Source organism: Oratosquilla oratoria, chromosome 41 (genome assembly GCF_046742065.1).
Source record: "Oratosquilla oratoria isolate Oo_2021 chromosome 41, ASM4674206v1, whole genome shotgun sequence".
Taxonomy (NCBI): domain Eukaryota; kingdom Metazoa; phylum Arthropoda; class Malacostraca; order Stomatopoda; family Squillidae; genus Oratosquilla; species Oratosquilla oratoria.
In genome coordinates, this window is record NC_134817.1 from 30,920,525 (window position 1) to 30,933,802 (window position 13,278).

Below are 13,278 nucleotides of genomic sequence, written 5' to 3' on the forward strand. Positions count from 1 at the left end.
AATAAAGGAGTGAAGTAAATGGGTGAAATGAAAATAACTTTGAAAACACTAAAGTAACAGAGATAAGATGACATTTTTACTTACTTGTTTTTTTCTATGGCACATGAAGGGATGAGGAGGGAGGATCATCAAATAAATTAAGTAGTAGGGCCCTGCTGTAATGTGCCATGTCTTACTGCATTGCCTCTGACCCAGGCAGGGGGCAGAAGACGAGAATTATCCTTTATCAATGAGATCAAATAAAATGGAAACAAATAGGTGATGAATGGAGGTGGAATGGGTGCATGCTTTGGCTGCCTACCTCCCTTACAGGGTGGAAGAATCCTTTGATATATGAGGAGTTATATAATTTTTTTTATGTTATTTACACAAAACATGTGTGAAAATAAAGTTGGGGAAAATACCGAGACCTTTATTTTTTCCTACAAAATTTCAACTTAAATATTAGTTACATCCATGATGGAGTATTCTTAATGCTGGCAAATGATAACTGTTGCCTCATGTTTTACTGATGAAACCCACAGCCACAAACTAGGGAAGAAACTTGTTGAGTGAAACCAGATGCTGTTAGTGATTTTGACAGTAAAGCAAGGAGTAACCAGATACCTGGGTGTTTGTTGTGACAGGAAGGGCATTATTTCTAATGTGGATCGTAAATCCACCATCTTCATACTGAAGAATGTAGGAGATTGGGGTAACGGAGGGGGTCTTGATACAGAGATCTTATAAAGAAGTTCAATTTACTGTCAAGCATAGATAACCTTTCTTTGGGGTTGGCATAGGTCTATCAAAAACTTGGCTCATCCTAAAGAATGCATGATAAATCTTCAAAACTTGTTTCAACAAAGAAAAAATAACATCCTTGATGCTGGAAAATAACATTCTATAGAACTTTTATGGAAAACAAAATGCACAATACACTTATAAATATATTTGGTATATATACAAAGAAAACTTATAAAACCCTACTCTTGTAAACTGGCTTGGTGTTCTGATAGTTTTTTGGGTGTTAGATCTGCCAGGGGATCTAGTAATTTTTTCAAAATATCCTTTTCTTCTTGGACATAATCAAAGCATTTCTCATCATGGGAACTCCCAACTGACCAAAGGCTTTCTAAGTCATATTCATCTCGAGTACTGGAGTCCATGAGATGGAATGCAATATTTCCTGAAACAAAGATTGTGTACATAGATACTTCATACACCAACAAATACTACAACTGATTCTTAAACATTCAACTTCTAATAAAAATTAAATTATGCATCAAAAGTAAAGTTTTAATGTAGAAGTAATTTTGATTTGTCCAAGGATTGGACCTGAGCCACTATATTAAAGGGAAACATTAATATCTATTACTCACCACAAGCTAAAAGGAAGCATAAATTTTTATATAAAGTATAATCAATGAATTATTATCTGACCCAGGGCAGTGGACAGGGTGCAGGGATGACCCGTCATCTGGGAGGTGCTAAGATGGGAGGGAGGGTGGAGGGGTGTGGAGTGTTTTCGGGGATGAAATGGGTGGGAATGTTTTTGTGCCTTGTCCTTTTTGGCTACCCCCCTGGTAAGGGGGAAAGAAGCCTTGGTATATGTATGTATGTATAATCAATGAATCCCAGCTGACATTGGGGTAAGTAATAAATTCTATGCAGTTTATCCAGCCTACTTCATATATCTATAACTGGTGTAAAACCAATATCTGATAAACCTTTTATGTAAAATTCTTGTTCTGTTGTCTGTATTGTGTTAATGATATGCAGTGTAAGATTGGGTGTTTTGCATCTTCAGTATGGTGCAAACAGTTTGAACACATGTTTATCTCCATACTGATCCTGTTATGATAATGTTCCAGTGCAGGCTAGTGACTTGAGTGAAACACACAAGAGTGACTGTCTTGGGCATATTTTTCTTCAAGATTTATGTCTGGTAATGCTTGTTATAAGGAGTTCTTTGGTCTCATGTAATATCTGTTTCCTATATCTATCTATCTACATATCAAAGGTTTCTTCCCCCTTATAAGGGAGGTAACCAGCCAAGGTCTGCACCTACCTCCACCCATCCCACTCCCATTTGTTTCCATTTTATCTCAGTTACTCATGTGTGAGGGTTCATCGCTGTCTTCCACCTACTGCCTAGGTTGTGTTGCTGGGTACAACGGGACTGTTCTGTTATATTTGTGAATGAAAACAAAAATGACTATTGATTATGATGACTAATTTAGATTTACTCACCTAAGTCCATTGCAATCCAATTTGTTTGTTTCCCCTCAATAATAAGACCTGGATCTTTCTTACTCTTCTTTTTCTTATGTATTCTTCTTATGACTTCAGAAACTGCTTTATGGTGCTTAGAGGACTTTCCAGATGCTATAACCATAAAATCAACATATCCTAATTCAGGAGGTACCTGAAATGAAACTCTCTATTACATTTTTGAATTTAAAAAAAAAAAAAAAAAAAAAAAAAAGTATCAATCAATGTGTTGCCCCAAAATTCTTTTGCATGAGACCCACAGCTCCCAGATAACTGGCAACAGCGACTTGACTGGACCACAAGTCACTTAAAGAAGATATATTGTGTCATTGTCTGGGTAAGTCTAGAGCTGAGCAATGTAGGATGAGGTGCTTGGGGTCTTCTGTGTGGTGAATGCATCTGGGACAGTTTAATTCTGTATTGATATTTTAAAGCTGGATGGTGGCCTGAACACAGTCATGATAGTGTGTTTCTTCCTTGTAACAGGATGAATTTCTCTGTACATCTGATAAGTATGATTACTGGAGAATAAGGAGATATAGCCATTCAAACTAAAGATGAATTTAAAACTACAAACATTGATCCTTTCCTGTGTATTATAGTTGGGTATATAAAATTAGTGACAATTCCTTTATGAGTAGTGATTTTATTTAACTACAGATAAATGGTGTATGGCTCTGATATGAAGGGTACTGACTGAATGTTACCACTTAAAATCTATCTATTCTATATATCTATATACTATGGGTTTTTTCCCCCTTACAAAGGAGGTAGCCAAATCAAAAGGCACTTACCCACTCCCATCCACCACCCTTTCCTCCCTCTCATCTTAGCTCTTCATAGATGACAGGTCATCTCTGTGCTCAGCCTACTGCCCTAGATAAGAGGCAATGTAGCAAGGCCACTTCACTTAACTGCCGAACCCCCCCGCCCTCTCCGTCCCTTCATGCAGAAAAAGAGAAGACGGAGAGAAATCCCTTTGCACTGTGTCAAAATACCATTCATACAGAACCACTCCCTATCCCCCATCCTTCCTTGATCACAGTATCATCTATGCAAAATATATATATAATTTTCATATACAGTACTGATTTGTTATGCTGTTTTGTTATTTCAAGGAAGACTGCCACATACCTGAATTGTAATTATATCTTTGACATTTTGCTCTCTAAGTAAATCCACAAATTCCTCAATGTCAAAGACTCCTGTTTCACCACCTATAATAAAGACCAAATTAATTTCTAAATGTTTTTTATTACTTTGTTTACAAAGGATGATGTACACACAAATTCAACTGTAATTGGGCAATTCTTTTTTAAGTAGGTTCTTGATACATGTTATTTTTAGTGTAACATTAATATAAAAATATTTTAGGACATGAAAAAGACCTATAGTCAATCATAATTAAGTCCTGGAACTACAAACATTACCAATTCATTGCTGGTAGCATTTTAAGGCAAATCTTAATGGAAAATGGAGGCAGTGCTATGAAAGTCATCTATGGACACCTTGAGATCATCTTAATGACACCTGGCTTCTCAAATTTGCATACATATATATGTACACACCAGTGGCAGATCCAGGATAAAAATTTGGGGGGGGGGGGCTAACCTGAATTTTGTAAATGAAGATGATACTGGGGGGGGGGGCTAACCTGAATTTTGTACATATAGAAGACACTTTTAAAGAGATGTACTCTGTAGCACAAATACAATGATTGAATATAAATTGAAGTAAATGTTCTCACTTTAGTTTTTTCTTCAGAATATAGGGCAAAAGTGAAATTAATCTTATATTTTAAATATTTAACATTAATGATGAGTTCAATATATTTCTGCCATGTACCAGTGTAAATGTGGCAGGTTTATTGACCTCTACTATGAGGTAAAGATTTTTTTTTTTTTTTTTTTTGGGGGGGGGGCTTCAGCCCCCTCAGCACCCCCTGAATCTGCCACTGGTACACACTCTTTATCATATACACATGTATATACATGCACTCATGTATATATACATACACACATATACCTAGGGTTTTCCCCCCCTTACAAGGGAGGTAGTCAAAGGCATAAATCCACTTCCACCCATTTCATCCCCACATATTCCACTCCCATTCACCACCTCTCCCTCCCTCTTTTCTTGGCTCCTCCTGGATGATGAGTCATCCCTGCATCTCACCCAGTGCCCTGGGTCAGAAGCAATGCAGCAAGACACAGCACATCCACAGCAAGACAACTTCATTTAATCAGCAACCCCCTCTCTTGGTCCCCTCATGTAGAGAAAGAGAAGATGGGGAGAAATCCCTTCAGGCTGCATCAAAATAACATTCACACATATTCCCTCACCCCCATCACCACCCACTCCCTTCCATGCATCACAGCATCATCCATACACATTCTCCACTTACTCCTATCTTCTGTCTTCTCCCTTCCTTCCTCAACAGACATTCTCAATGCCTCTTTTACCTCATCCATCCATCTCATCTTTGGTCGCCCCCTTATGTTCACTCCTTCCACCTCTTTTACTAATCTTTCTTCACTCATTCTTTCTATTTGTCCAAACCATCCCAGTGCTCTTTTATCAACCTTATCTTCCCCCTTTCCACATCAGCTCTCCTCCTTACCTTTTTTCTCACTCTATCCAGTCTAGTAGCCCCTACCATATGTCTCAGACATTTCTTCTCAAACACATTTAAACTCTTCCTCTCTTATGTTCCATATTTCTGCCCCATACAGTGCTGTCGGTACAATCACCCCTTCATACAATCTCCTCTTAGCATCCATTCCCAAATGTCTATTTCTCATTATACTTTTTATTCCCCCAAGGCATTTACCTACTTCTCTCAATCTACATTCTACCTCCACCTCCACTCCTCCCTTTCCAGCCACATTTGCACCCAAGTATTCAAAGGTATCCACTTCCTCCAGTCTTTCTCCCATAATACTCACTTCCAATTTGCTGCCAACCTCTTCCCTTGTACATCTCATCACCTTATTTTACCCACATTTATCTTCAATTTCCTTCTTTCACACACTTTCCCAAACTGTCACTAACTTCCTTACTCCCTCCTCTGATCCTGCTACAGGCACAGTGTTGTCAGCAAACAAACACTGGCATATCTCCAATTTTTCTCCATTTCAATCCCTGGCCCATTACCCTTGCATTTACCTCTCACACCACCCCATCCATGTATACACAGACAATTAATATGGAAGATGTACTGTAGAATTAAGTGTAAATGTACACATGAAATACTTACGTTCTAAAGAAACAATTTGTTCAATAACTTCTTCTTCTTCTATAACATCTAATCCTTCTTCTAATCTCTGCCTTTCTTCATCATAATCATAAATGATTTGTGTTGGGGCCGCGTGAAAATGTTCATACTGTAACTTCACTGCTTGGCTCCAAGCTGAAAAATCAAACAACACTTGTGATCATTACAGGATGTAAAGGATTACAAAGGAAGAGCATGCTGACAGGAAACCTTTTGGTCCATAACTAGGTCACATGAAAAGAGAAAAGAAAGAAAGAAAGAAAAGAAAAGAAAAGAAAAAAAATATATATATATATATATATATATATATATATATATACATAATAAAATAAATAAATATATGATACATAATAAACATAAATAATAACTAATTATAATAGAAAAAGATAAAATTAGATGAAAAAATAATAATAAATGAGTACCTGTACATAAAATAAATAGCAGGCATTACAGCATAATGCTTTGGTGTTTATCTAAATGAATCTTAAAACTTCAAACTGACAGTTTGAATGACAGAGTAATTCACAAGCTTTGGTAATCTGACTATACATATTATATATATATATATATATATATATATATATATATATATATATATATATATATATATATATATATATATATATATAAAATTGAAATCAAGTCATGGAAAAAGAGTACCCTTTATCAATAAAAACCCTGACATATTTTCAACTATTCCTGGTTATATGAGCTGGAAAAGAGCACATACAATCCTCATCCTGAAATTAAACAGACGGAGTACCCAGTACCCTACAGATTCATATGTATCCCTTCTACCACATCTAAATTTATGGTTAGACTGATCCTATGAAAAATATTTTTCTGTGTGAAATGACAATAAATTTTCAAAATTGCAAATGCCAAACCAAGAAACATCAAAGGTTTACTGTAAAGCACTTTCAACTTACGATTTTTTGAGGTTTCCTGTGCCTGATCTTGATCCACTCTTTCTTTCTTAGAATTTTCTTTCCCATAACCATCACTCTGGTTGTCTTTGTGCTTGATGTCTTCACTGTCCTTTCCTTTATCTTCTGAGGTAAAGTCAGCATGAATTTGTTTCAGTAGTTCCTGAAGCTCAGGATCATCAGAAATTTTTTTTGAGTTTTCACTGTTATCTGACCTCGTTCCAGTTGTTATTCTTCGATAATGACTATGGCAGAGGGTTTGATAATATGAAGGTCTTTTGCATATTTCTGATGACATGCATGGTCTATTCAGATTAAATGCTAAGACTAATTGCTTTGCTAACTGTTGACAACTTCTCGGTTTAAAAAAAATTGCCATCTTAAAATAGCTTTACTTTGAAGTGATGATGTTTGATACTGTCTAAAAATATTTTATCCCAATCTTTTTGTTCTTATATAGTATGCTGCTCTGCAATAAACCTGAAATTAAGATAGAAAGAATGAAAAATAAAAATTTACAATAATCATTTTGAAGATATACAACTCTTAAATTTATTACCTCTTTTTGTACATAGAAATAGATCCACATTTATAATACAGACAACAATCAATAGTTTATTTCCAAAGATCTACAGGAAGGACCAATGACTACTATTAACTACTGTGGGACTAGGGGTTTCTAATTAATTTTGAAGCAACAGTTAATATTACTGTATTGTTATTCTTATCATCATGACTATCAATATCATCAACACTATTTATCATTACTTTCATAGTATTATTATCATATACAGAGCTGGGCACATTCCTAGGTACATCCCTCGGTGTCCTGACTATATGTGTCAGTCAGGACATCGAGGGACACACCTAGGAAAGCACTGAGGAATGCGCCCAGCTCTGATCATATATATATATATATTTGTAAAAGAGGGGAGCACATTTTCTGTTAGACATGTGGAGTTGAAAATGATAGCATTTTTGCAATAATTTAACTTTTTTCTAGTATTCTCTATTTTTCTGATGATGAATTTTCCTTCAGGTGGGTTAACATAAACTAAATTTGCATAATCTTCCATTTATTCAATGTTTCATCTTTAAAACATCTTCAGGATTGTCTGTAATGACAAATAATTACAAATGGTGTGATGAAAATAATTAATATAACAGGAATGAATATAAATGATGGTTGGTACTTCTAAAATGTAGCCTACAATGGGCTAAAACTAAAAGGTGTCATATCTCTTCTAAGTGCGTCTCATACTATCTGGAGGAGTAGGGTGGGGTAGGTGAGAGGGCCATGGTGAGGTCACCAGTGTTGGTTGTGCAGGAGCAGGGAGGAGGAGGTGTGCATTTTACTTGAAGCCAGTCAGATCTTTGTGGTTGAGATGAGGTCAAGACTGGTTGGGAGGGGGAAAGGGGGTTGGAGGTGGAAGGGGAGGAGGAGAGGAGGTGGAAAGAAGATGCTATATTGAATATCTGAGCTTTGTTAGTGACGGAAGAATTAAATAAAGGTATGATAGAGAACTGTGCTGTGTCTTGCTGCATTGCTTCTGACCCAGGGCAATGGGCAAGATGGAGGTATGACCCATCATCCACAAGGAGATAAGAAAAAAGGGAGGGAGGGTTGGTGAGTGGGAGTAGAGTATGTGAGGGTGAAATGGGTGGGAGTGGATTTATGCCTTTGACTTTGGCTACCTCTCTTGTAAAGGAGAAGAAGCCCTTGGGATATATATGTATGTATGCATGTATGATAGAGAACATGTTGGATTGGACATTGATGGTTGGGACTCTATCTCTGATATGTATTGCCTTAACCGGTTGAAGTTATCTAGGTTCCTCACAACTGCCAACGATTTTAGTGGAATTAATAAATGTCTTCCAACTACTGTCTTAGTTGTGGTGCAGTTTGTGATGTTACTCTATAGCACCTTTGTGCTAGTGGAAAGTCAAGCATCAGCTGAATGTACATTTAGGGTGGCCAATATAAGTATGGATTTGAGACATGCAGTTCTCACATTTGTATTCATATACTACATTGGCTCTAGATGTGGTTGCTCACTTGAAAAGGTTGTTATTCATAACAAGCAAATAAGATCTAAAGTTTTTGTAGTAAATGAGGACATGGATTTCACTGTCCTCATTTGTAGGGTGGGAAATTTGGTGGATAATGTCTTTGAGTGCCTATACAACCAACACCGGTGAGCTCACCACAGCCCTCTCACCTACAGTACCCTACTCCTCCATACAGCATCAGACACACCTATATTACACATGACACCTTTTAGTTTTACCCCATTGTAGGCTACATTTTAGAAGTAAGTACCAACCATCATTTATATTCATTCCTACTATATTGTTTTCATCACACCATCTGTAATTATTTTACATCATTACAGACAATCCTGAAGATTTTTCATTAAAGATGAAACACTGAATAAATGGAAGATTATGCAAATTTAGTTTATGCTCATCCACCTGAAGGAAAAGCAATCATCAAAAATATCAAGAATACAAGAATAAAGTTAAGTAATTTAAAAAATGCTGTTGTTTTCAACTCCACACACACTCGTACACATATATTTTATGAGCCCAATGACAGGTATCTGCTCATCTACAACCAAAGTGGCCTACCATCAATTAATGTGGTAATAGCTTAGAATTGTGTGTGTGATTCACCACTCTTGGATCACATGTTGGAATCATGATCAATAGCTATTGCCCTCCTGAAGGAGAACTCAGAGCTTATATGTGGCTCAATCTATGGTTAATATTATGACCTTACACCCCCTGCCCCTAATTACTTGCCCACCAGAGTTGATGTGGTGCCTTGCAGTACAGCAGTGCTAAAAATTTCAGCCCCAGGCTGGAATTGCACTCTGGTTGCTGAATTACCAATTGAGCACAGTACCAACCACACCATCAAGACATATATGTGTGTGTCCATATCCTATAAGGTTAGGCTGGACATATCTAGCCTCCAATTACAAAAGAAATCTCATCACCATCATCAATTGGGTGCGTATGTATGGGAAACAGTTAGGGGGGTCTTTTACACACCAACACCATTCCTTTGGGAAAGACTATATGTTGCCTCCTTTCCCATCCCAAACAGCTCATGACAAGATCAGTCCACTTACTCCAGCCATGATTCTGTGGATATCCCCATTATCTCTTCCACCAAATGAGAGACCAATGCGGCATAACCATTTGGCTGGAATTAGCATTTACAAGTTATGGTGATAGCAGGCCTTAACAGTTTCAACTTTTAGGTGTTTACTCAATAATTCTTTAATGGCACTTGGTTCCAAAGACATTAGAGACACTTGGTAAATTTGCATTCAGCATCCAAGACAACCATACAGCAAGACAATGCTCTTTTACAATTAGACAATACCATGATATAGTAGTCTGGCTGAGTGTGTCTATTACACCATGTCCACGATCCATGCCTATCCTGCAAAGGACATCCTGATATGACCCACCACTTGTACAACACAAAGGTATGAGAAGCTTACCAAAACCTCAAGGTCCTCACAACATACATAGACAGACTGGACTGTATCATGCAGTCTGTTCCCAAGCACTTGGAGCTTGGTCTAATTCCAAATTTTGTATTCTATTGGCCTTGCCTTCTTGTAACTTGTTAGCCTTGTGGCTTGTCTTCTTGTCTTGTCCAGTGTTTCAACGAATCGGCAAGGAACAACTTCCTGGTATCAATTCTGGTGCAGTTGCTGACAATGCCCCAATTTGATTATATGTGGTATTGGCATCCCATTTTCAAGAGATCATAACATATCAAAGAAATAATAATAACATGTTCACTGTATTGTTCCCGGCCCTAACTTGTGTTTGTAAACAAAGTAATCGAACTTCGAAGACCATCCTAAACTAATCGGGCACCTATTACCTTACGTATTTCTGTGAGCGATCCCTACATAATAGATTCTGTCATGAAATAAGACATATAGCTTTATTTCATCAGTCCTTAATGTTTCGGTTAAAGCCATTTACTCGTTGGCTTTTTATATTTTATTTCATTTTTCCCATGCTGTATGATTTGGTTGGGTAAATTTATGAGAATGATTCAAGCAAACTGGTAGATAACTGCCTAACCAGTTTAACTAATCTTCCCTCACTTATATCCTGCAAATCGACTTAACGCACTACATCGTCATTCATCGGTGTAATAACTTGGTTCACGGTTTGTGGTTCAAATATACGTTCTCTTGTTAGTTGTTACACGCTTTACAGAAAACGGTAAAATTAAATGGGCAATTACAGTAACTCGTGATAGTAACTTAAAATATCAATAGAATTTTTTTTTTATACAAATAGAAATGTTATGATATTTTATGAATCCAACACATACGAAAAAATAATCTATTGTCATAAGAGCATACTATCAACAATTATATGTCCAATTATTTAGAAAAGATGTGTGAAACTCTCCCAACAAGAGCCCCAGAGAGGCTCAAGACCTTACTGACATCCAGCCTAGGCCACGAGGGTCCAAAAATCTTCAACGTCCTCCCAAAAGAGGTGAGAGAGAGAGAACCAAATGTTCGGTGGACAGCTTCAAGCATGCACTGGATAGGATTCTACGGAAGGTACCAGACGAGCCCCCAGTGCCAGGCTACACCGCCATCAGCAGGTTCTCATCAGATACAATAACAGACCAGCCGGCCCTCGTGAGAAGGGACAGCAGGTCTGGCAGTAGCGGCAGATCACTATGGCTGTGAGGACTGTCCTCGGAACTTAACCAAGTAAAGAACTGTGAATTTGCCGGTTGTCGCTCACTATTCTAGGTCGCATAACAAAAGTCACACAGCGGCAATGCTGCTACCCGTAGATTGTTTTCGAAAATAACAGTTCATTATCAGTCGGAGACAGGATGAAAAGACTATAGCATCGCCGCCACAAAGTAAACAAGGTGCTACGTCGTTCAGCCATTCGGTTATCTGAAGTCGGGAAATGACGGCGATATGAACGTCTTAATTTACTGCCCACACCGTTTTACACCATCATCAGAGTACAGGATTGCTAATGGAAAAATGTCATGGATCAATTGTTAAATCCTCCACCCTCCACCGCGCGTGCGCGCTGATCCGTGGGGGTCCGAGATGTTCCGCCGTCGCTCAGGTCATGGTAACGATTTTTTAAATTACGTAACCTAACCGTTAATGCTCCCAAACCGTAAATTGAGCAATAGAAAAACGTTACTATGATCTGAGTGACGGGGGTGCTTTGGACCTTTGTCGATCGGTGGGAGTGGTCTACAATTGATCAAATGTTACTACTAGATGCTGAAAGACTCAGTGGCTGCCTCCTAGTAGGCGTGAACTTTCCATGTAGGAGTAAAGGGCCCCATGCACGCTCAGGTGTGTTCTCTGGCCGCTCTCCGGCCGGCCGGTATGTGTTACCCACACACTATTCAGACCTACTTAATTGCGACTGCAGCTTTTGCAGTGTCGACCTACAAGCAGGCCCTACGAGAGGTGGAGGGGGTGGGGGTATAGCCGGTGCGCCGCACTAGGGCCCATGAATATCAAAGTTCAAAATTGAAATGGGCAATTATGTGTGACGTATCGGCCCCTAAAGTAAGTCTGTGGTAGTACTTCTCTGATATAAATTTATCTCCAATAAAAATATAAATAATGACTGTGGTTACTACTTCTCTTAAAATGTTGTTTCATAATTTGTGACAACCTCAGATTTGTATCACTGGATTCGGAAGGATTTTGCAAAGTAAATAATAAGTCACTAGCGGCTGTCCATATCCACAACCTAGGGACGCTCCCAAATATCAACCTGCGCACCCTTAACCTCAGCTGCTAGTTAAGAGATAATTTCTGCTGTTCACCCTAGTTCAGGACCAAGTCAGGGGCCAATTTAGAGCTAAAGCTACCGCCGCTGCTGCTGTTGCTTCGAGTTTGCAACCGAAGTGCAAACTGGCTCACAGTGGACGGTGCACTTGCTTTTATTATAGGTCCCATCTCCTCGACACGATGGTCCTCGTGAAGGGAAACACGCGCGTCCTTAGTGACGGATCTATTAATGTACGAGACATTTTTCAAACTGCGATTTCACATTCCAATACATACAAATTCTATGTAAATATGATGAATTATTTGAATTAAATATTGTTTAACAAAGTAATCATTGCAATCTAGACCTTTTCTGGGCCCCCCACCTTTCCGAAAGGGGGGGGGGGCAGGGGGGGTATACGCCCTGGGGCGGCACATTTAGAGGGGCGACAGTTCTAGTCTGGACATGCCGCCCACAAGGTTGACAAAATAATTATAATAAAAAAGTCAAAGGAGCCCTGAATATTTTACCGTAATATACAAATTTTGTTAGAATCAACGGAATATGAAATATTTTCCCTTATCCTATCTGCAATAGGGACACCAAGTACAATTTTTAAAATCCATTCAATTATTTCGCAAACCAATAGCTAAAACAGGCTGTAAGGGATGGTGATGAGAATTTTGCCCTGAGGTGGCACTTTGGTATGTAAGGGCTCTTGTCGCACCAGTACATTTTTTGCCTCTCAAGGGCCCTGCCTACAAGTCACTTATAGCTTGCTTATTCTAATTGTAGAGGACTGAGTCAGACCTACACTATGCCCCAAATTTTGTTTTCACATGAATCACCATTTTTCAAAGTGAACTCAATATGCCCTGGAAGACATTCACCCTTGTGTAGATTTCTTTTAGTGTGCGAGTACCAGGGGGGGGGTTGCATATGCCCTGGGGCAGCAATTCTAATCTGGATGTGCCACCCACAAGGCTGACAAAATAATCATGATAAAAAAAAGTGTTCAAA

At 38.4% G+C, this 13,278-nt stretch overlaps 1 protein-coding gene across 6 annotated transcripts; it reads right to left on the minus strand.

Moving 5' to 3' along the window:
* Positions 1 to 916: 916 nt before the first annotated feature.
* On the minus strand, positions 917 to 10,638 carry RsfS312 (ribosomal silencing factor RsfS-like protein, 312). 6 transcript variants are annotated; one of them, XM_076178525.1, is made up of 6 exons: positions 10,618 to 10,638; positions 6,457 to 6,933; positions 5,510 to 5,662; positions 3,388 to 3,470; positions 2,233 to 2,407; positions 917 to 1,168 (listed from the first exon to the last, which is right to left on the minus strand). In XM_076178525.1, exons 2-6 carry the CDS (start codon positions 6,830 to 6,832, stop codon positions 966 to 968), a joined length of 990 nt encoding a protein of 329 aa, XP_076034640.1. In that variant the 5' UTR covers positions 6,833 to 6,933; positions 10,618 to 10,638; the 3' UTR covers positions 917 to 965. The 6 variants fall into 6 exon arrangements, with proteins under 6 accessions (XP_076034640.1, XP_076034636.1, XP_076034637.1 ...); XM_076178521.1 differs by lacking the exon at positions 10,618 to 10,638 and adding an exon at positions 10,268 to 10,347; XM_076178522.1 differs by lacking the exon at positions 10,618 to 10,638 and adding an exon at positions 10,297 to 10,325.
* Positions 10,639 to 13,278: the final 2,640 nt, after the last annotated feature.

Bases quoted from the DNA above. Each gene is read 5' to 3' on its own strand.
- RsfS312 (XM_076178525.1), bottom strand. From the start codon at position 6,832: ATGGCAATTTTTTTTAAACCGAGAAGTTGTCAACAGTTAGCAAAGCAA. The intron at 3,471-5,509 runs GTAAGTATTTCA...TCTTTATTATAG, and splicing joins ACAAATTGTTTCTTTAGAAC to GTGGTGAAACAGGAGTCTTT. The intron at 2,408-3,387 runs GTATGTGGCAGT...GTTTCATTTCAG, and splicing joins AAGATATAATTACAATTCAG to GTACCTCCTGAATTAGGATA.